Source organism: Manis javanica, chromosome 4 (assembly GCF_040802235.1).
Source record: "Manis javanica isolate MJ-LG chromosome 4, MJ_LKY, whole genome shotgun sequence".
In the NCBI taxonomy this organism is placed as follows: Eukaryota; Metazoa; Chordata; class Mammalia; order Pholidota; family Manidae; genus Manis; species Manis javanica.
Genome location: NC_133159.1, coordinates 156,393,755 through 156,415,939, shown reverse-complemented (window position 1 = coordinate 156,415,939; position 22,185 = coordinate 156,393,755). Strand labels below are relative to the sequence as shown.

The following is a 22,185-nucleotide window of genomic DNA, read 5'->3' as shown; positions in this document are numbered from 1 at the left end:
GTGGTTATGATGCTGAAATGAGATAGTGCTTGTAACATGCTTGACACAGTGCCTGGAACATAGTAAGCACTTAATAAATGGCATTTATAGCTGCTGTGTGATTATCAGCGAGGAGGGGTCATAGCAAGGGTGAGTTCATACTGCCCTGCCATCCATTCACCTCTGCCTCTGGCCAATCTGCCTCCTGAGGGTAGGGAGGAGGAATGGGGCTGGAGCCTAAAGAACTACACACATTCCTGGCCACCCCAAGGCTAGGACAGGGGATGGTGTGTCGGTGCAGAGAAAGACGAGGTTTCTGCTCCTGGCACCATCATTCCTTGCTTCTCCCAGATCTTGGCTTTGGCCTGCCCCATGCCATTTGCCATTCCCAGGAAAACTTCCATGTGTGTTTGGGGAGTCTGAGTGGCCACTGAGGGCCCATTTGAGAGCAGGACACAGGCAAGGTCCCAAATGCAAAAGAGCTGGCAGCAGTGGGCTTCTGAAATCAGCTGAGACTAGAACATGGGAACAGAGAGTGCGGGACACAGTCTTTTACCTTCAAGGGTCTCAGCCACAGGAAACCTGACTTGGGGCTTCCCTTCCCTCTCCCCATGCTATTTTAAGACATGCCCCCCATCTTCTCCCCCAACAAAATGAGATTCAATTAATTCAATTAAAGCAATTTTGGGAGCAGCTCCTGAAGTCCTTCAATGTGAGATAATTACAAGTAATTTGCTGCTGTGAAGAGGAAAAGGGCACACGGGGTCTGGGGAAAAGGAGGTAGCCCCCTCTCCACCAAATGCACACAGACCAGAAGGATTCCACACCGCAATCTTAACTGCCCTCCCATTGGCCAAATTACTTGCAGGTGGGATGAGGGGAGAATGTGCTGGTGGGAGGGAGCTGGGAAGACACTGAGTGACAGACTGCCCCTCCCCCACCCCAAATCCTCTCTGCAAGGTGGGGGCGGGGAGCTGGTTGTTCCCCGACAAAATGTCTGCATAGCCCTAACAGCTGATTACTCAGCTCCAAACCTCATTTGAGTTTGGATGCCTGGACTTGCCGCTGGGATTGTGTCCAGAATCACTGGAATGTTATTCGGGTAGATGAGGCCTGTGTAGACGGGGCTTGTAGATCATGGATTTCCCCAGAACTTACATGTGATGTGGGTAGAGAGGGGAAGGGCCAGAGAAGGCATCCACTGGCTTCCTGTTTCCAACAGAGTGATGAGACACTCTCTCCTCCCCTCATCTCACCCTTTCTAGTGCTGCTTGGCGTCTAATCTCAATTCCTTCCATTGTGGTGGTGGCAAATCTCCTCTCAGCTTTCTGTCCTCAGGGCCGCTGAAGCCTCTCCCTTCAGAAAAGCATCCTGCAGGGGTTCTCCACCTCAAGGCACCTGGAATAACTCCTTCCTTGCCAGGGCTCATTTGGCCTAGGAGGAGGTGGGAGCCGGGCTGGTAATGGAGCAAACAGAGAATCAGAGGTAGAAGCCAGGAGGCAGGAGCAGAGACAAAAGTGGCTTCAGGCCTCTGCCAAGACCACTCTAAACCCTGCCCATGAGGTAGCTGGTTTTCAAGGGTCTAGGGTACCTGGGAGGCCCTGTTCCAGGCGATGAGTAATGTTTTTAATAATAATGATGGAAAAGAAAAATTCACTGACCCCAAAGAATTTCTTTCTTACCTTCCTTTCCCTCTCATGCTCTCTCCTTGCTTCTCCCATTCCAAGGAGGGAAGAGGAGGGGCTCCTTCAGCTCCATTTTCTCCCCATCCAACCCTTGCCCCATCTCTTCTCTAAGAAACTTGGTGGTTGGACCTGGGGGAGCCAGGGAGTCCCTGGCAACTGCTGACTGCTCTCTCTCTTACCTTCCAAGTCAAAAAAATCTTAGGGAGGGAGAAATGGCCACCCCTCCATGCCTCCCCTTCCCCCTTTCCTGGTCTGTTCAGATTGGTTCAAAAGGGGGAACTTTTCCACCCCAAACTTCAAAATACAAAGGCCCCGGACAAATACATGGAGACAGGTGGATGCAGGGTCCCAGGCATAGGGACCCTCAGGGCACACACACCTGTGTGTGCACACACAGGCAGGCAGACACACACAACAGCATACATACATGAAGTGGGCAAAGCCACACCGAGACACATGAGCACATGTGCATGAAGCTTTCCCATGGCTATACGTGGACATATACAGAGAAATACACACAAAGGTTATATACTTACAGAGAGAAGCACACAGGAATGAACCAAGAAGATGCACAGGGACTTCAGCATATGCAGAAACAGACTGAAACATACCCAGGAATACACAGATGGGCTTCCCTGTGTGGGACTGTGGGCGGGGCAGCCAGGGAGGATTGGTCTCTTTGTCTCTCTCTATCTCTCCCTTCTCCCACCCCTTTTCCTAGCTCTCCATCTCCTATTTTCTGGGAATATTTTCCCTGGTGAGCAGCTGGGGAGGGAGACTGAATGGCCACAGAAACTCAATAATTTTATTATGACTTTATTTTCTTTGTTCTCTGAAGCCTTGTCTCCTTCCTTTCCCTGAGCTCTAGGCAAGAGCTCCCATCCCAGCCCTTCCTGGCACATCCCACAGCTCCCAGACATGGCCATCAATTCTAGCCATGGCACAGGCACCCAAGCTCTGTCTTCTCAGGTGTCTGCACTGATCTCTCTGCTCCCTTGCCCTGACAGCAACTAGCCCAGGGAGGGAGGAAAGGGACCTGGGATTACAAGGTGAGGGGGAAAGCACTGCCCTGCTTGTACTTGCTGTGTGACTTTGGACAAGTTACATACTCTCTCTGAAGCTGATTATTCTCTTGCCAAATCCTGAGTTGATGCAGGTCTACCACAACTTTCCACCCCGGCCTGAAGTTTTTGTAAGGCAGAGCCAGTCTCCCATCAGAATGGAGGCTATTCTAGCACAGGGCTTTGCTTCCCCCAGTAGAGCACATGCATTCTGCAGCTCTTTCCAGCTCCATAGCTTCATGACTCTAAGGTACTCAGCCCCATTGGCATCCTGGGGAACATGTCTGGCCAGCCTAGGAAGGTAAAGGATTGGCCCCAAGCTTCTTCCAAACATCAAGGATTCTGATTCAACTCTTCACAGTTCCAGGCCTTCAGCCTCTCTGGCCCCAAAATGGAGAGATTACTTCATTTCTAGGGGAGGGAGCCACTCTCTGTGGAATATATGTGGAATATATTCCTCTCAGCTTCGTCCGAACCATCCCCTTTCAGAATTCAGTTGCATTTGGGGTCAGACTGAAGGAAGACCCTTTGGCCAGCATGAGGAATTCCACTCTGGCCTGTGTCCCCCACCCTCTTAGCCACCCCACTTCAAGCTGATAAATAACATACAGGCCAAGTCACATGGCTGGGAGCATGGAGTTTAAACTGTCTGACTTAGATCACGAGGGTCCCTGGGTGGTATCATTCTTTCCTCACTCTGTACAGGGATCCCTTCTGCCTGGAAGCCCACCCCCTTAATCACCTTCTCTGTCCTGTATGCCTTACACCTCAGGACTTGTACTCCTCCCTCAGACAGGAGGTTGCCAAGGCACGGGACACTGGCCTTCCTTTGCAGTCTGGGGCCTCCCCCACTCAGTGTTTCCTTCCTCTGCCTAATCACTTACACCAGCACTGGTGCCCCCACTCTCTTTGGGGTGGAGGGCTTCAGTGCATGGGGTTGGGCAGTGGATTAGGAGTGGATGGGGCATGTGACCCCTGGCCAGGTCCAACCCTTCCCACTACCCACCTTGCCTGCCGCATAGCTAGTAGGCCACTTCTCTCAGGCTGGACCCAAGAGCTGCTTTCTCTGTCTCTGCAAGCTGGGGCCTGCTGCAAACTCCTCCTCCCAGCCCTGGAGCCACCGGGAATTCTTTGCTCCAACAGATCCTGGGGGAAGCCAGACTGCGAGAGGCTCCTGACATGCCTCTGCGGGGCTCCTGTCACATTCCCCAAGCCCAGGACAATCAGCTGGATCCACCAATACAGGCTTCTTCCACCCTTGATGACCTCCACAAGTCCTCCAAACTCCCTCTCCAAAGCCTGAATCTGCCCTGGAACTCATCCCTAGATATGGGTCCCTCCCACTCTCAGATCCTTGGCAGCCCCGTCTGAACCAAAAGAATCATCCCCCCTGGCTCCTTGAAAAATAAAATTTGTTTCCTTCTCCAGAGAGGTTTCATGGAGTCTCTGGAACACTCAGCTGAGAGGCTGTGGGTAAGTCACTTTACCTTTCTGGGTCTCTAATTCCTCACTGATGCAGTGGAAACAACTATTGAAATATCTCAGAGGTCATGGAAGCAGAGCCAGTGCACCCTTGGTAAATTGTGAAATATACCAGGCATGCCAGGGGATACGGCAGCTCACCCCTTCACCTCGGCCATACTGACTTGGTGCTGAAAGTGCCTCTCTTCCCCCACCCACCAAATTCTCTGACCCACCAGCTTTACCACATAATGGTGAAGGGTATAGTTCTGTTCCCAGGAACACAAAATCGTAAAGAGCAGGATGCCTGAGTTCAAGTCCAGCTCTACAGCCCTGGGCGAGTTTCCTGACCTCTCAGTACTTCACCTTCCTCATCTGGAAAATGAAGACAATGATAGCATGGGCTTCAGAGTTGTTGTGAGGACAAGTGAATTAAAACACAAAAGGTATTTTACTGTGGCATTTTACTACACTGGTGGACAGTGACTTAATGGGGCATGGGGGGGACTTGATAATATGGGTGAATGTAGTAACCACAATGTTTTTCATGTGAAACCTTCATAAGAGTATATATCAATGATACCTTAATAACAAAAAACACGCAAAAGGTATTATAATACAGTAAGGATCCGGCAAGGGTTAGTTACATCTCTGACTGCCAAGCAAGAAAAACCTCTGTCCATGAGGGATCTTGTCTAAGTACCCTTGTTCCTCTGTTGGTCTTCACCTGAGAGTAGAACCCTAGTCTGGCTGTCTTCCCCAGACCCTGAGCAGCATGAGTGGTGGGCTGGACAGAAGCTGTTTTGTGAAGAGGAGAGGAAGTTGTGCAGGAGGCTGGCTGAACGGTAAGGATATCTGATGTGCTCTCAGAGGGCATCCCAGGTGAGAAGCTGCCGGAAGAGGTGGGACCATCCAGTACCTGCTTGGTTCAGAGCTAGCGCAGAGGCAGACAAGGCCCCTTACTTCTTCATTTGTGAAAGTTTACTCCTTCTGTAACCCTAGGATCCCTTCTACTAGGCTAAAAATTAGAAATAAAACAATTTCTTTTTACTGATATTTGATTGTATACCTAGAACTCCAGAGACTCAAGGGAGGAAAAAAACTTCCAGAGTTAAGAAAATTGTGGTGTAGTGGCTGGATACAAGATAAGACATCAATATTTATTCTCTAGTCCAGCAATAAATAAGGAAAAATATTCCAGTTACAATAGAAATACAAAATAACAAAATACTCTAAGTATATAAATGTGGGAACAGATTTTTAGCTGATTAGAAACTGAAAGATACTAACCTCTGCCCTCTCCCCTTCCACTAATGCTAAGGTTCAGCACATGGCTCTGTCCTTGCTGGCCATCCATTCATTACATATGAAGCATGGTAGACTTAGGTTGGAATAAAGAAAACACCTTCCCAGTAGAAGAAGGAATTCCCAGTATGCAACCTCCCTCCACAAAGGAGGAAGTGTCAACTTTGGACCCACTGGGGGATGCCCAGAACTCCCTAGGCCAACTGAAGAGTTTCCTAACTGCACACAGGCTAGTTTCATCTAAAACTGACAGTACAGTTTGTTGAAGCTTTGTGCTAAGCCCCTTACGTGTGGTATCTCATTTAACATCCTCAGCAGCCCCGCAAGATAGGTACAATTAGCTCCATGTTGTAGGTAAGACAAAGTGAGGCTCAGAGACAGCAAGTGACTTAGCTGAGATGACACAGCTAGGAAGTGTGAAAGCCCAGGGTTTGAGCTCAGGTGCGTGCATACATGTGCCTGTTCGGACACGTGTGTCCCATCTATGGACAATTCTGGTTTCTCTAAGGGTACAGGGCATGTCTGGAAACAAGGGGAAAGGCTGAGCCTGGCCTCCTCCTCTTCTCTTCATTTCAGTCTTGGAGGCCATGGGGTGGTGAGAGGCCCACAAGGCCAAAGATTCAGAAGGGTGAACCCTTCCTCAGAGTCACTGGGGCACTTAAGGGAAAGCTGTTGAACCTCTTTGAGCCTCAGTTATCTCGACTGTGAAATGAAATAATGACAGCAGACCTCGCCAAGCAGTTGAGAAGATTAAATAAGACTGTGCTTGCGGAAGCTGCTGGCACAGGGCTTGACACACAGTAGGTGCTCAGTTGGCATCTTCCCTGACCAAATTGTGGGAGAATGTGAGTTTGCATGTGGGAGCAATTTTCTCCCACTTCCCTTCCTCACCAGAAAACCTTCTGCTCCGTCTGGCCTCTTCTTTTCCTCAGCTTCTGCCACTACCCTCCCTTAGCGGAGGGCGCACCACTCCCCTCCCCCATTGGTGGCTCCTGAGCTCAGGGCAGGCCTGGCTGGCTCCAGGGGTGGGCGTGGGACAGTGCCACATGCATTGCATGACGTGGCCGGGCACCCTCAGTGCTCAGGGAAGGGCAGCTGCTGCCGTTTGCCAGGTGCAAGGTGAACTGCCCCGGTGGGGGGAATGCCCCCTCCCCGACTCCAGCTCATCCTTCAGGGTGTGGAGTCTCTGTTCCCTGCTTACTCAGCAGACATTTCCAATCCTGCTCTGATTTGCCCCAGGAGACAACCCAGGAATTTGGGCCTTGAGGCCCTGCCTCCTGTCAGCCCCTGTCCCCAGGTTTGCCTCCTTCCGGGGTGCCTATCCAGGCTACCCTAGCCCCTAAGCCCTTCCTTCTCTCAAACTGCAAACCTCCAGCAGAACAGCCACCAGACTCCAGACACTTCCCTAATGCTTCCAGGCCCTCTGAGCTTCTCAGGACTCTCACGGGCTCAACAGGCCAATTTCACACTCTCAGCATCCCCACCACAGGAAGTCTCCTAAATTGGCTAGCCAGCATACTTGGCCAGTTGAAGAACAATGCAGAGGTCTGACCTGCTTGTTGTCGAGAAGACACGCTTGGTTTTGCATCTGGAGGCCAGGGTTTCAGAGCCCACTAAGTAATGCCTGTTCAGTAATGCCTGGCATAGGCAGAGAAGCCCCAGCACTCATGGCACTGCCCCTTGTTTGCTATGTGACCTTGGGCAAGTCACATAGTCTCTTGGTGCTGCTTCGGGATGGCTAGATGAGATGATGCCCAGTAAGGATGCAATCACTGTTGGTTCCTGCAGGGCTCAGGAGCAGAGATTGGGTGCTGGGCTTTCCTCTTGTATCATTTAGCCCCAAAAGCCAAGAGAGGGGGGCAATTACCATTTCCTCCCCAGCCTGGCAGCCCCTCATCTGATGGGAGTGGGAACCAATGCTGAGAGGGATTTTATGAGGGGCCCAGAGCTCTCTGCCACCTCATTTACTCATTCAGGCATTCAAGGCTCTGAGCATCTACTACTCCAGCCTGGGCTAGGCTCCTGGGGGCGGAGCATGTCAGGCAGAACATGCCCAATCCCAGCCCTCACCCTGTGTGTCCCCAGGACCTTGGTATAAAGACTTCCTCAGGCCCCTTGCCTCCAGCCCAGCAGCCCTCCCCAGGGCAGATGAAAACATTCCATATGGCTCATGCCCATGCTGGGGACGAGGTAGTAAAGAAGGTGAGATACTGGTTCTGCCTCCGCAGAGCTAGGACCAGGGGCATGGAAGGAGTCACCTAGTTTGTAGTGACCAGATGGCTGAATGACAAAGGAGGAAGATGGGGCTGGGACACAGGCTGGGTGTTGGGAAGGTCAGTCTGAGGAGTTGACTCAGGGGTTCTGGGGGAGGGGGAGGCACCCCTTTGAAGAGCTGGATGCTGGCCTTGCTGACTCCTGGCCCCACTCTTTTTTGCCAGACCTCCCCACCTGCTCCCTCTGCCCCAAGCCCCACCAGGGCCCCCACACACTGTCTTCTCGAACCCCTCCCCATGCCACAGAGGACACTCATCTCCAAGCGCTTTTTGGCTTCTAGTTTTCCAGTCGCAGGCTGCTGCATGGTTGGTAAACAGCTTATTAAGGTGATTAAGGCTGCAATTAAAGCTGGAAAAACAGAGGCCAGGGTGCTGCTGGCTGAAGAATCCCCCTGCTCCTCCCCAGTAGGTTCTCCTCTTCACCTCCCCTCCTCTTCCATCCCCTCGGGGCTCAGTTGATGCAATTTAGCCTGACTTAGACAACCAGAGCCCTCACCTGGGGGCTGGGAGGCTACCTATCAGGGGTCCTGTCTCAGCTGCCCTGAACCCCCTTCTGCAAGGAAGTGGGGGGGTGTCTTCTGGACTGGGGAGTAAGTGTAGTGATGGTGTGTTGCTGAGACAGATAGCATCAGAAGGCTGAACTGGGGTGGGGTCTCTAAGATCCCTTAGTCCTTGGGACCCCTTAAAGGGAGGAGCCTCAGGGACAGGGTACGACCATCCTTATCCACTTCCCCAAGTGAGAAGGTCAGGGCCTGTTCCTTCCGAGAGGGGGGACAAGGAGCTTCCTTTCCCCACGTTCACCATGTCAGAGGGGCTGCCAGCACATTTGAGCAGCTGGGAATTGCAACACCCTGGCCCGTCTCTGAGCCCAGCACCTGGGGAAGGATTTAGGGACCCTCTGAATCCATGCCTCCCTTGCTTTAGCCTCGGCTCCAGCCAACCCATGAGGATGAGGATCTGCGGGGCTGCCGTTCTCAGGCTCTCCCTCCTCTCCGCTCTGAGTCCTGGAAGGGGAGATACTGCATAGGTGGTGTGTCACACAGAGAGGATGTTCACAGACCCCAGCTCTGCCTATCCTGCTGCTATCCTCCTTTCAAGGCATCATTCATGCTACCGCACCCACGAAGCCTTTCCAGATTTCCTTTCCACCAGCTACCAGCTTCCCTGCCCTTTCCTCTGACAGCTTGTCTAGTCCTTCCTATGCCACATTTGCCCAGCTCAGGGCCTCTCCAGGGCAAGCCCTGCTTCTGGCCCTGGAGCACCTAGCACGGGTCTGTGCCTCCCTTCCCCAGGCTTCACTCATCTATTGTACCAGCTCCTGGAACTGTCTGGCACATAGCAGGTGCTCAATAATATTGGTTGACTTACTCCATTCTGTAGTGTACGGAGATGTGTGGATAAACTAGCGTGGCACGTGCACCGAAGGGGTCTGGTCTGAACTGGGGGAATGATAGGGTGGGGCAGGGCAGGAGGCAAGGTGGGGAGTAAACCTCATCAATCCTGTCACCATTGTCAGCAGCAACTTTCATTAATTGAGCAGTCTTCATCATGTGCTGGGTACCTTGTGAAGCATTTTACTCACATTATCCTATTTAATCCTTTCAACAACGCTGCTAGATAGGTAACATTATCCCCACATTACAGATGAGGAAACTGAGGTCTGAAAAGGTTAAGTGACTTGCCCAAGATCACAAAGTCAGTGAAGTGGTGGAGGCGGGATTCAATTCAGGTCAGCTGACTCCAGCATGCACATTCTTGACCACGGCATTAAGCTTTTCCTAGGACCAGCTCCTCCCCATTCCACTTCTCCCAGGGATGAACCCAGGGAGGGGGTCTGGCAGGCTGAAGTGGGTGGAGCTGCAGTGGCTTCAGCTCTCTGACACTCTGCCCTGCAGCATCTTAGTAAACTAAGCTGTGGAGAAGCCCCTTAAGAGCACCCATTCTCCAGAAAGACCTGGGCTCAAGCCTCAGCATTGCTACATATTAGCTATAGGAGCTTGATGGAGACAGGACTGCTCTGAGCCTTAGTTTCCCCATCTGAAAAATGGGTACTATACCATCCACCTCCAAGGCTGCTATGAAGGTTACATGCAAAGTGCCTGTCACAGAGTAAGAGTTTAGCAAATGTCAGCTGTTACTAAGGTTTGGAGAACAGTGACCCTCAGGGCAGACTGGGGTTCCCTAGGCCCCCCTTCTTCCCCAAAGGTTGTCATGAGGCAATGGGTATAGTCAAGAAGCACCTGGCAGAAGATAGGCTCAGCAGCCCCACCCTGGCACTCTGCCTGGTCCCCCACCCAAGCCCCTGTCCTTTCTCCCCCACCCCCAGGGCTGGAGAGGACAACCCCACCGGTGTTGTCCTCTGGAGGTGAGGAGAGGAGGTGAGGAGAGGAGGAAGGGGAGGTCAGGGGTGTGGCTGACCTCCGCAGGAGGTCGCCTGGGCAGTTAATCCAGCCTGACAGAGAAGGGATGAGCAGGGAGGAATTAGGGAGCTTACAACATCCTTTTATCCCTAGCAGCCCGCCCGCCAGCCTGCCTGCCCTGCCTCCCTCCTTCCTTCCTCTTTCTTTCTGCCCTTTTTTCCCCTCTCCCTCCCTTTGCTGGCAGCCCAGCCCTAATAAAATGCAGTGTCTCCAGCAAGTCTGCCCGGCTGCCGCCTAGCTGCTCCTGCCTGCACGCAGCCCTCAAACCAAACTGCTCGGCTCAGCCCTGCCTGGCAGCTGCCACTTAACCCTTGCCAGCCTGGCTGGCGTCCGTGGGCTGAAGGCCCTCCTCCCTTCTACCTCCCTCAGGCGTAGGGGGAGGGGAGGGCCTGCCTTCTGAGAGGGAGAAGAATGAAGTGGGGCTGGGGGTCCCCACTGCTCTGGAGTCCTGCCCAGAGAGCCCCTCTGCCATTCACCAGTGACTGCTCTCAAACAAGGCCCTTGGGGCAAGCATGAGACCCTTCCTCCTGCTTTCTCATCCTTACTCTGCTTTGTGCTTCTCTCCAGCCCCAGAGGCCAACAGGGTGGGGACTGTTCCCCATTTGACAGATGAGGAAACTGAGGGACCGACAGGGAGGTTTCAGGCTGAGCTGGGTCACCTCAGCTACTGGGTGGCATTGCTGATCCTCAATCCAAGAGTTTTCCCAGTACAAGGAGCTGCCTCTGCCTCCATGGGGGTGTGTGTGAGCACGTGCATACCTGCATGTGATGCAGCGGTGACTTGAGATGCCTGTGCATTTGTGTTTTGGGGGAACTTTTTCTCTTGCAGTGCTCATACATTTGTGTGATACTAAGGTATCTCGGGTGTGTGTGTCTATGTTTGTGTCTGCAGACCACCACCCACTTGCCTCCATGGGAGTCCGTGTGTGTGCAGTGGCAGAAAGGTGTCACGGTGCGTCATGGTCCATGTGTGTAAGAGAGAGCAGTAGCTTCACAAGTGTATGCATGCATTCGTGCTGTCTCCCATCTGCATCAGGATGTGTCACTCACACCCCTCCATTCACTCTACCTTCAGAAGTCTCCAAAGTCTTGGAGTTGGGCAGCTCGAAGAGGAGGGTGGCAGCAGTGCTGGCCCAGGCCATCAGTGGCTGAAGGAAAGGCGGAGTCAGGGCCTGAGCCCTCCCTGAGAAGGTGAACAGAGAAGCCCCCTTGTCTGTTGGCTCCCACAGTCCAGCCTGGATGCCAGTGACTAGGGTCCCTGCCAGCTGTGGGCGCAGTGGTATTCCCCCTGCCTGAAGCCCCACCCTCACCCCAAGCTGCAAGGGATAGACAGGAGGGTGAGGGACCGGGGAGTGCCTGGGCGTGGAGGCAGGGGGTTTACACGCGTGTGCCAGCATGTCTGCGTGTGAGCCCAAGATCAAAGAACAGCCCTGAGGTGACCCGGCGGCAGTGGCGGAGGGCAGCTGGCTGGCAGGGAACGCCAAGCTGCCAAGCAGAGTGGAGTCAGGGAGGCCATGGCTGGGAGCCTCCCAACCACTTGGGCCTGCCCAGGTTGGGGGCAGCCTTGGGGTCAGGAGCACCTGCCATTCAAGGCCTTGAGCCCAGAGCCCCAGCAGACCGCAGGAGCCCCTGGAGGCTCAGAAGTCACCTTCCCCCTCAGCCACCTTCCCCAACTCCCAGGCCCTACCCCGAGAGGTGTCTGCCTCCAGCCTCCAGTTCAAAGAGCTCAGTGGTTATTTTCTTGTTTATTAACATTATATATAAAGATGGGTCCAGTAGGAAAGCAGAAATGAGAAGGCTGGGAGGGAGTGAGAGCTGGCTTTGTTCCATCTCCCTGGGGTAGGACTCCTTGAGATCCACCATGTCTCTCTCGCTCCTACACTGCCACCAAACCCACATCGAGCCAGGCCACATCCCCCTTTGTCCCAGCAGTAACACAGGACAGGTGTGCCTGGGAGGGAGGGCCACATAAACAGGGGGCCACAGTGGGGAGGAGGCTGCTTCTCTCTGTTGCTTTAAAAAAACACACACACGCTAGCGACAGCCACCTACCTCCCCTTTTCTTTGATGTTTGACCACATCAGTGTGGAGGAAAGTTAGCTCTGGGGGGATGTCTGGGCCAGGGAGGGGCTGTGCCACCAGCCCTCCAGAAAGCCACCCCCTCATCCCTGAGGCACCAAGCTATAACCCTCCCCTCTCCCAGAGTACCTCACTCCTACCAACATTCTCCATCTGGGCAGGAGCAATCTGTTTCCAAGGTCACCGGAAAGGGGACATTTTAGGGTTTGTCTTGCCTGGTATGTCTCCTTGGAGATTTGGGGTTTGGCACCCAAATTGCCAACTTACTGGAGGAGAGGAAGAGGTGGGTGGGAGTGGGGCAGAGCAGCGGTGCCCTCAAAGGGGAGATTGGTCCTATCTGTTAACAATGCCCTTTGTTTTCCTATTTTTCAACAGCTTTTAAAACCAAAGTTGTGCAAAGTCCTATACACGGAAGAAGAAATAAGTCCTTAGGAAAGACATGTGAGCCCCATCCCTCCTCTCCAACCAGCGCAGGAGAGAGGAGGGAGATGGCTCCTTGAGTTCTTCCCTCTAAAGCCACAAATATTAAAAGATTCTCTCACTTGGGTGGTTTTCTTTGGTTTAACCCTCAAATCTTAAATGAGGGCTAGAAGTGCGGGTGGGGGCTGGTTGAGGTCCCCACCCTGAGTCCCAGTCACCATGTCCAATGTCTTTTTGTTGGGGGGATGCTCAGAAAATGGGGAGCCACAGATGGTTTAGGAGGAACCAGTCCTGGCAGGTCACGGGTTCCATGGCACCTGGGACTTGGCCCAGCCTGATCTGTAAATGCCCAGTCTCCCCAGTCCCCATGGTCTTCAGTCCGGGGACTGAGTACTAAGGTTTAGAAGCTGGAAGGTGATGGGCTATTTAAAGCCAATCCAGGCTCCTAGAGTAGAAGAGGACAACCTGTCCCAGCTGGAGTGGAGTGCCCCAGCATCTGGAGGGGTCCCCCTGTGTCTAGGCAGGAGGAGGGAGGTTCAGGGAACATTCTTGGTCCATGCAAATTTCATCTGGAAGCTCTTGAATCCCTGGAGAAAGGAGCAAGATAAGGGGAGAGGTGCCCTTCCCCCACGCTCCTTGATGATTCCTGAGTGTTGGCTAGGAACAGAGGCGCCTTCTGCCTGGTCCCCGGGGGGTCCTTCGTGGGAGGTTCAGGCCAGGTGGGTGCTCAGTACACAGCCCCAGGGTTGGGCGGGGGCCCAGGGGAGGCATGGTGCAGGGTGGCCGGTTGTGGCGGCTGCTGCTGCAAGTGGGGTCCACTCAGGTTCTGTGCATGGTACCAGGAGTTGGAGGGGTCATCCAGGTAGCTGGGAGAGGCACTGTATGGGAGCGGAGGAGGCAGCTGACTGCGGGCAGGGGCCGGAGTGGAATGGGAGGAGGTGTCCCAGAGGGCAGGTGATGGTGGTGAGTTGCAGGCCATGGAATCACTGTTGTTGGGGCTATGCTCCAGTGGTACCTCCCCATTCTTGTAGAGCTTCTTGAACTTGGAGCGGCGGTTCTGGAACCAGATTTTCACCTGCACAGGAGAAGAAAGGGGGACCTAGTTAGCCTCTCGGAATGCTGAGTGGAAACCTGAAGGGAACCCAGCCTAGAGAGGGGGAGGCCAGCACCCAAATGTCACACAAGACACAGGTAAAACCCAAATGTCCTGACTCCCAGGCCAGCATCTTTCTACTCTCTGGCAGAGAACATTCCACTGCCCGGGTCCACATTCCACTCTGACACTTACTGAGTGAGACCTTGGCAAGTTACTTAACCTCTCTGGCTCTTTCTTCCCTACCTGCAAAATGGGGATGTTGGTGGCACCATTACCTACCTCATAGGGCCATTATGAGATTCATTTAAGGTAAGAAAGATAAAGAACTTAGAATAGCCTGGTATACAGTAAGCACTCAAAAAGGGCAGCCAAGGGGAGGATGGGCAATTGGTGACATTTTGTTCACATTAGAAACCCGTAAGCGGAGGCACACAGATACACAGAGAAAAACACACACCCACATAAGCATCTCCATGCACAGGAACATACCTACTCACAGCTTCATGCACAGACAGCAGACTATAAAGATGCACAGATGCACCCAGATAAACAGCCCAGAAACACAAGTAACCATGTTCACACACTCAGGTGTAGAAAAGCCTTCCAGGGCTGGGCAATAGGGGTGACCTGGGGACTCAGAAGCAGGTGAGCCATGATTCCCCAAATTTCCCTTGGGGTATCTCCCCCTCCTCTTGCAGCTCCCCACCCCATGACTGGTACAAACAATGAATCAGCTCCTCACCAGGTGACCCAGATTCCCGTCGAGTTGGGCCCCACGCAGCTGCAACTCAGTCCCGCCTGTCAACACCTGCAGGGAGCAGGGCATCTGCCACTCCTCCCGTGAGGCTGCTGAGGGCTTTAGGGACAGACTGGGGGTGTGGGGGGGGTTGTCCCACTGTTGAGACCATATCCCCCTGGTGGGGAGTCTCCCTTCTTGGCTCCAGGCAGAGATAGGGGTGGAGCATTTGGGTGCTGAGCAAGAATGTGGTGTTTTGATACAAGCACACATTTTTGTGTGTGTACTCACACTGTGCAGTTTCATACATGTACCCTTCCATTTATAAACACAATGACCCTTGAAGTTTTGCACCTCTTATGTGAGTATTCCCAAGTGGACCCAGACCCACCTAGCATGTGTGCAAGTATTATGCACATGGATACGTGTTTAGATGCACATTCTGCACACACATGTCTAGCCTGGGAGGAAGATACCATGTGGACGTCTATTGAGTGACCAGCACTACTGGGGGGCTATGGGAGCTGGGGAGTCTGGAGTAGAGGGAGGCACCTCTCCTTGTGACACACAGTCACACAGGTTCACAAATATGCACACCTGTGCACGTGCTAATGCAGAAACTTCGATAGAAGCTGAAACTTGGTGGGGAGCCTCCACCTACAGGCAAAGAGTTTCAAGGGTCTGCAGGGAATTAAAAAGGCCAGCCAGGCGCAGCGGCGCCTGGAAAGCCTCAGGGTGCCGCGCCGCCCCACCGAGCCAACACTGACCTGTGTCTGCGTGAGGCCCAGCTGCGCGGCCAGCTCGGCGCGCTCGGGCAGTGCTAGGTACTGGGCCTTCTGGAAGCGGCGCTGCAGGGCGGCCAGCTGGTAGCTGGAGTAGATCGTGCGCGGCTTTCGGACCTTCTTGGGCTTCCCGTTCACCATGCGCACCTCGGTTTCCGGCTCCTCCTTCACGGACACTGCGGACGACGCACCGGGCGGGGGGCGGCTCAGCCTCGGCCTGCGGCCCCCTGCGGCCCTGCGGGACGCCCCACCTTCCGGCCCACCGACTCGCCCCGGGATTTTCCGGCGGCGCGCCCGGCCGCCTGCGCCCCAGGAGGGAGCCGCGGAGACAGAGCTGACCGGCGGCCGCCCACTCCACCGCGCTCCCCGCTCCCAGCTCCGCGCCCGGCCCCCGGAGCGCCGTCCCCGGCGCCAGCGCCGCCCGGGCGACGTCGGCTGCGGCTCCGCTCGCGACGCCCTCCCGGCTCGCCTCCCAGCCCCGCAGCCCCTCGCCTGCCTGCTGTCCGCGCCTGCTCCCCTCCGCCTTGCCCTCAGTCTCCTCTCTTGCTCTTTCCCATCTGTTCCGCGCCTTTTTTTTGAGTTTTTAATTTTAGAATAGTTTCAGATTTTTAGAAGTTGCATAGCACAGACTCCCTCCCTCCCTCCTTCCTTCCTTCCTTCCTTCCTTCGTTTCTTTCTTTTTCTTCCTTTCTCTCTCTCTCATTCTTTCTCTTTCTCTCTTCTTTTTGTTCTTACCTGCCTCCTTTCTTCTTTCTTCCCTCCCTTCTTTATTTCCTCTGGCCCTTTCTTCTGTCCTTTCTCTCACTTTGGGTCTCAACATGTCTCTTTTGCTGCCTCCACGTTTCTCTTTTTCAGCTTTTCCGCTTCTCAGTCCCTGTTTTCCCCCGTTTCCCCGTGACTGGGGGGCCTTTCCTCATGTCCTCCCCTCCGCTCTTCTCAGCCCGTATCCAGGGGGTCCCTGGAGCTTCCAGTGACCCTCGCTGCCCACCCCCGAACCCTCTGCAGCCCAATGGTCGACGGCCTGCTCAAGTGCCTGCAAAAGCACCTCGGTTAGGAGGTCACCTGGCAGTCCAGCCTTGCCCTTTCTCCCCTTGCCCACCCCGATCCTCACCCGAGACCGCGGTGCACAGTGCGCCCCACGCCCCAAACGCGCGCAGTCTCGGGACTGGAAAGTCGTCTGACCCCTCTGGGGGCATCTAGCCCACCTCTAACTTGAGACAGTCATTTCTTACTCTTTACACTTCCCCAGATTTCCGCTTCAATTCCCTGTCTTTCTCTCCCTCGGGAACCTTCCAGTGTCTCCCACCGTCCCGCGACCCAGTGGTCCTCACCTGGGTCCTGCGGGGGCAGCGGCTGCTCCCGGTACGCCCCGTATTGCCGGTAGGAGGCTCCGTAGGTATATTCCGACTTGGGCGAGTAAGCGCCTGTGCCTGCAAGCCCGTTGAGATTGAACTGGTGGTGGTAGGTGTAGGGGTTCACGGTCTGGCCGTAGGGCTGGCCCGAGTAGTAGTCATGCTGGGGAGCGCTGTAGTAGCCCAGGTCAGTGACGGAAGACTCAGGCAGGGTGGGCGAGTCCTTGGAGCCCGCATGGCAGCCAAGCGAGCTGGAGATATCGGTGAGGATGCTGCTGAGCTTGCGATCGAAGGAGCCACTCATCCTGGCGGGCGCTGCGCCTCCCCGGGGCTGGCCTGGGCCGCTGGGCGCTGGAGCGGACAGGAGCGCGGGGGAGGCGGAGGACAGGGGTTGTGTGTGTCCGGAGGCCAGGGGAGGGTCCCGCAGAGTCTCAGGAGAGGGCAGGCCGAGGGGCGCTTAGACCATCGCCGGCCTCCCGGCGGTCGCCCTCTCGTCGCGTCCCAAGCCACAGTCAAATGCTGCCAGCTCCGCCCGGCCAGCCGGTTATAGACTCAATAGTGGAGTCGCGGAGGGAGGCTCCAGCTCTCTGATTGGCTGCAAGTCTTGCCTTCGAGGCAAAACATGCTCTAGCGCTCTTTCGTTCTCTCTCTCTCTCTCCCCCGTTCTTTGTTGTTACCCAACACACACACACACACACACACACACACACACACACACACACACACACACACACACCACACACACACACACACACACACACACACACACCTGTTCTTCCTCCTGTGGCTCCCTCCCCTAGCCCAGATAAACCCCCACTGTCTTGAAGAAAGGAGTGTGGGAGAGCTTGTCACTGCGGAGCCCTAGGGGCTACAGTCTGTCTCCTGGCTGGGGGTGGAAGGTGGGCTCAGGTGCTACGGAGAAGAAGGTGAATTAGCCCATTAGTGTTTGTGGAGGGAGGTGGTCCAAGGTGTGTGTGTGTGTGTGTGTATGCACACGCTGTGCAAGTGACAGAGGAACAAATGGGCCCAAAGTGGGAAGGACCCAGGGCACATGAACATGTTTTAATTTCCTTTAAAATCAGAAGAAAGAAAATAAATGTCTATGCTGAAGAAACTGTTTGAAAATATGATATTATTATATTGTCTTTATAACAATGCAGTTATAAAATGCAATTTAAAAAAATTTTATGGGGAAAGAAATCTATCAGGCAAAAGATCCCTGGGCCTTTGAAAGTTGTAATTGGGCTTTCAGATGGGGCAGGCATGTGTGGATCTGGGGGCTTATGGAGAGGAGGTGCACAGACCTGTCTGTGGTGACATTAGTTATCTCAAAACTACGTGTATGCAGTTTCAGAGATTGTCCAGGCTTGCTGGAAGCAGCAGGGGACCTAGGGTCCTGTGAGGCACAAACAGGCTGCCTGTCTGAATGCTTCAGTAAGGTTGGGGCAGATTTTGTGGACTTGGGACAGCACTGGGGAAGTGTGGCCACTTTTAGAGATCAGGTGTTTGGGATGGGTATTCTTGGGGTATGCAGCGTAAGGATTTCATGTCTTCCACAGGGTACAGAGAGATACGTGAGTGCAAGAATATGTGTGTGAGTTAAGTGTAGCAGTGTAGCAGTGTGTGTGTGGTGTATGTAAGCAGTGTGAGTGGAGGGCCTGGACCCGGTGTCTGTGTGTGAATGTGTGCTTGTATGACGATGGACATCAAGCTCTCAGGACCTTTCCAGTCCCCAGTGCCTGGGAATCATCATGCCCCGCTGAACCCTGTCGGGCCAGGCTTCCCTCCCCAGAGACCCCCAGCTCCTAGTCCTGGCCAGTCCATCCACTTTTTCTTAATCCGAGACTGTTTCGCCATTTCACCCCCAGTTCTGCTCTCTGCCTTTATTTGGGGTTGGGAGGGAGGGAGAGCTCCTCCTGATCTGTTTCTAGCCCATACAACCTTTCCGCAGGGCTGCGGGGTCAGTTTTCCTGTCCCCTTCCCCTGCCTGGACGCCGCAGGACACGCAGTGCCAGCGTGCCACCTAGTGGTCACTTCTGGGATCTGCAGCCTCCCCAAGTCTCGCCCAGCCCGGGGAAGGGTCTCCTTTGTAGACTCCGTTAGGCAGAGAAGTGTGCGGGGAGCTCCGTGCCCCTTGCCAAAGTCAGACCCCCAGGGTATGCTACCAGGGGCTTGAGAGCTGCAGTTGGAAGAGACCGAGGGCAAAAGTCAGCGGGCGGAGGAGCAGGAGGGTCCGACAGGTAGGAGAGGCTCCGGAGAGGCTGCGGCGTGGGAAAGGTGGGGGCGGGGGCCTGGCGAAGGGAGCTCTATCTGCCTGTCTATCTCCGCGTCCCCTCAGCGCCTATCGCCCGCCGCTCCGAGCCCCTGGCGGGGCGAGTCGCCACCCGCTCTGGGTGCCCTCTGTTCTGTTGCCAAAAGGGCGCCTAGAAAGCCCGCGGCGCTGGGGGAAGAAAGGGCACTGGGCGCGCCGGCCCCCCTCCCAGGATGGGAGCGGGGGAGGCGGCAGGGCCTTCTTTGGAGCCCCCAACTCCCCACAGAGAAAGGACAGCGTCAGGCCTTGATTCATTCATTCATTAATCCACAGTGAAGAAGGGCCAGGCGATTCAGAGCTGGCAAGGAGTCCACTTTCCTCCTGAGGTTCTCACGGAAGGCTCGCTCCTTTCCCTCCTCACCCCAACCCAAACTGCACCTCCTTAGTAAGGAGAATGAGCACTGGACTGGGAGTCTGGAATCCTGGACTCATGAACAGGTTATGGTCAGGGGGAGTTATGTTAAGATAATTTCTATGCTCCATCCTGCCCTGAAAGTCTTGGAGTTCTAGAAATGGACTAAAACGGCAGCATTCAGGACTTAAGAGAGCAATTAGACAGTTGTTTGGCGATGTGAGGTTAGCATCTGGTCTCCTGTTGCATTCATGTTCTAAGACACCAGGGGCTGTAACTTTCCAGTTACCTAGGGCAGGCCCTGACACACACACAACCTCAATGCTCAATAGATGTTTGTTGAGTGAATAACTGAGATTCCCTAACACTGGAGAGGGGCTCAATCATCATGGCTGAGAACACTTTCAGGGTTAGGAAAAGGGGAGGCATGGAGCAGGCATCAGCATTGGGCAGCCCCCTCCTGAGCAGGAGCAGGAGCAGCTTCCCAGATGGGTCCTGTCAGGCAGCAGGACTGGAGCCACCAGCTGCTGGGCAGGCACCTGCTGGCTCAGGGCAATAAGGTTGCTGGAGGATGCATGGGACCAGGGCCACCCACTGCTCCTCACCTGGGCCAGCAAGATGAGCAGGTGTCATCCAGGCAAGAGTCCTACCCTGGTGGATGGATGATGTCAGGGGTCTCTGCAAGGCTTACAGGAGGGAGAGGGGGCAGAACTGGTCAATGCCTAGGTCAGAGTCCATTGCAGACCCTCTCCCTTGCGTGATAAAAGGTACCCTGTTAAAGCAAGCTTCTCCCTGAAGCTCAAGTATCATGCCACCTGACTATGGCCACAGCAACTGAGCTCACAGAGTTGAGCCAGGTCTTGGGGGAAACTCAGGAAGGAGGACGGTACCACAGAACAAGTTGGCAGCCCTGGTTCTTCATCACCTGGGGGCGGGCGCCATCTAGTGATCAATGTGAGGCAGCTGTAGGCCAGCTCTGCTGGGGAGACCTGGGAAGTGGGCCACATGCGTCACACCCGGAAGGAACGTTATCTCTACTTACTTTAGGAGCCCTATCGGCACTAAACATTTACTTTTCATCATCACCTTGCCTTATTCTACAGATGCCACCCCTCCCTCCTCCTACCCATCCTTGTCCATCCAGTGGTTTCTTCCCTTCGATTTCTCATTTGTAAATCGAAAAATGGATTATTAGATGCCCTCTGAGGTCCCTTCGAGCTCTAATGCTCTATGACTCTAAATTCTAGGATTCTTGTCTCTCAAGTGGGAACTCCTTTCTACCTTCTCACCAACCCCTTTGGAGAAATACCCAGGCAGCCAGCAAATCTGCAACCCGGCCATCTTCTGGAGTTCTTAATCCATCCTTGGGATGGAGTGATGAGCAAGACAGACATGATGTGCCTCCCACCCCAGGGAGTCCAAGGTCCAGCGACAGAAGTGGACACATAAGCAGCTGGTTTCACTACCATGTGATGTGTGCTGGGATAGGACAGCCTGTGCTGCTGTGACAGCTCAAGGGGGCCTGAGGCATTCATGCAAGCAGGAGGATATCTGAACTGAGGCCTCAGGGATGTGTGGGCTTTGGCCAGGAAAAGCAGGGAGGGATAAGAGGAAGGAGAGAGTTCCCAGCCATGGGAAAAGCCAGTGAGAATGCCTGGTGCATAGCCCTGGGAAGGGGTGGCTAAGGGTAGAGCTGGAGTGGAACACAGAGCCCCTGGGGCCCCAGAGCAGGAGAGGGGGCTTTATCTAGAGGCTAAGGGGGAACCAGAGACATGATTTAGTTTGCATCCTAGAAGAGTCCCTCTGGCTGCTGTGTGGGAATGAGTCACAGGGACAAGACTGGAGGCTGGGGCAACAGTTAGGAGCCTACTGAGGAAATCCAAGCAAGAGAGGTGTAGGTCTAGGGTAAGGAAGAGTCTGTTGGGGGGTGGAGAGAAGCGAGTGGGTTTGAGAGACAGTAAGGAGGCCTGAGCAGCCGTGCTTGGGAGCTGACTGGGTGTGGGGAATACCATCCATGCTTCTGACTGGGCAACTGAGGGGAAATGAGACCATTCTCTGAGAGCAAGAGCCCCCGAGAAAGGAGGTGCGGGATGGAGAGCGAGGATGGGTCCTATTTTTTGTTTTTGTTTTTTTCTATAACTTTTCATTGTAGTATAGTATTCATGGAGAAAAATGTGCACAACATGATTGATGAATTTTCAGAAACCAAACATAGCTGGGCACCCAGGGTGAAAAGCAGTATTACCAGCACTCAGAAGCCCCCTCACTGCCAGGTACTACTCCCCAAGGGTAAACTCTGTCTTACTTCCTAACACCACAAGTCAGTGTGCATATTTTTGACTTTTATATAAATGGAAGCATATAATATATCCTCTTTTATGTCTGGCTTCTTTTGCTCAGCATTATGTTTGTGAGGTTTATCCACATCGTTGGATATATTTGCAGCCTGTTCACTTTCATTACCGTATGTAGGTATTCTATCTGTTCTGCTGTTCATGGGCATTGCGGTAGTTCCCAGTTGGAGGATATCATGAACAGCACCGCTATGGACGTTCTTGTACAGTCTTTTGGTGCCCATATGTACACACTGCTGTTGGGTGTCTAAGAGTGGAACTGCGGGCCATGGGATGCACGTATGTTCGGTTTTAGAAGATACTGCCAATCATGGAGGGAGTGCTCTTGGGGTCAGAGAATGGGAGGTTGGAATTACTTCTTAAAGTATTTGCGCCATTAGCTCAGTTTTGATCATGTTGAGGTTAAGTGTCTTTGAGAAATCTAGGAGGAGCTGTCCAGCAGGTAACTGGCTCCGTGGATCTGATGCCTCTGGCATCTTGTGGTAGGAGAAACCATGGGCATGGTGAGCTGGTCTGGGA

At 54.0% G+C, this 22,185-nt stretch overlaps 1 protein-coding gene across 1 annotated transcript; it reads right to left on the bottom strand.

The window, feature by feature from the left end:
- Positions 1 to 11,916: 11,916 nt before the first annotated feature.
- On the bottom strand, positions 11,917 to 17,179 carry DLX3 (distal-less homeobox 3). The gene is made up of 3 exons (XM_017642416.3): positions 16,629 to 17,179; positions 15,283 to 15,473; positions 11,917 to 13,758 (listed from the first exon to the last, which is right to left on the bottom strand). The coding sequence occupies exons 1-3, from the start codon at positions 16,951 to 16,953 to the stop codon at positions 13,411 to 13,413; spliced, it is 864 nt and encodes a 287-aa protein (XP_017497905.1). The 5' UTR covers positions 16,954 to 17,179; the 3' UTR covers positions 11,917 to 13,410.
- Between the last annotated feature and the right edge of the window lie 5,006 nt (positions 17,180 to 22,185).

Bases quoted from the DNA above. Each gene is read 5' to 3' on its own strand.
- DLX3 (XM_017642416.3), bottom strand. From the start codon at position 16,953: ATGAGTGGCTCCTTCGATCGCAAGCTCAGCAGCATCCTCACCGATATC. The intron at 15,474-16,628 runs GTGAGGACCACT...CGTCGTCCGCAG, and splicing joins GCTGCCCCCGCAGGACCCAG to TGTCCGTGAAGGAGGAGCCG. The intron at 13,759-15,282 runs GTCAGTGTTGGC...TCTCCTGTGCAG, and splicing joins TGGGCCTCACGCAGACACAG to GTGAAAATCTGGTTCCAGAA.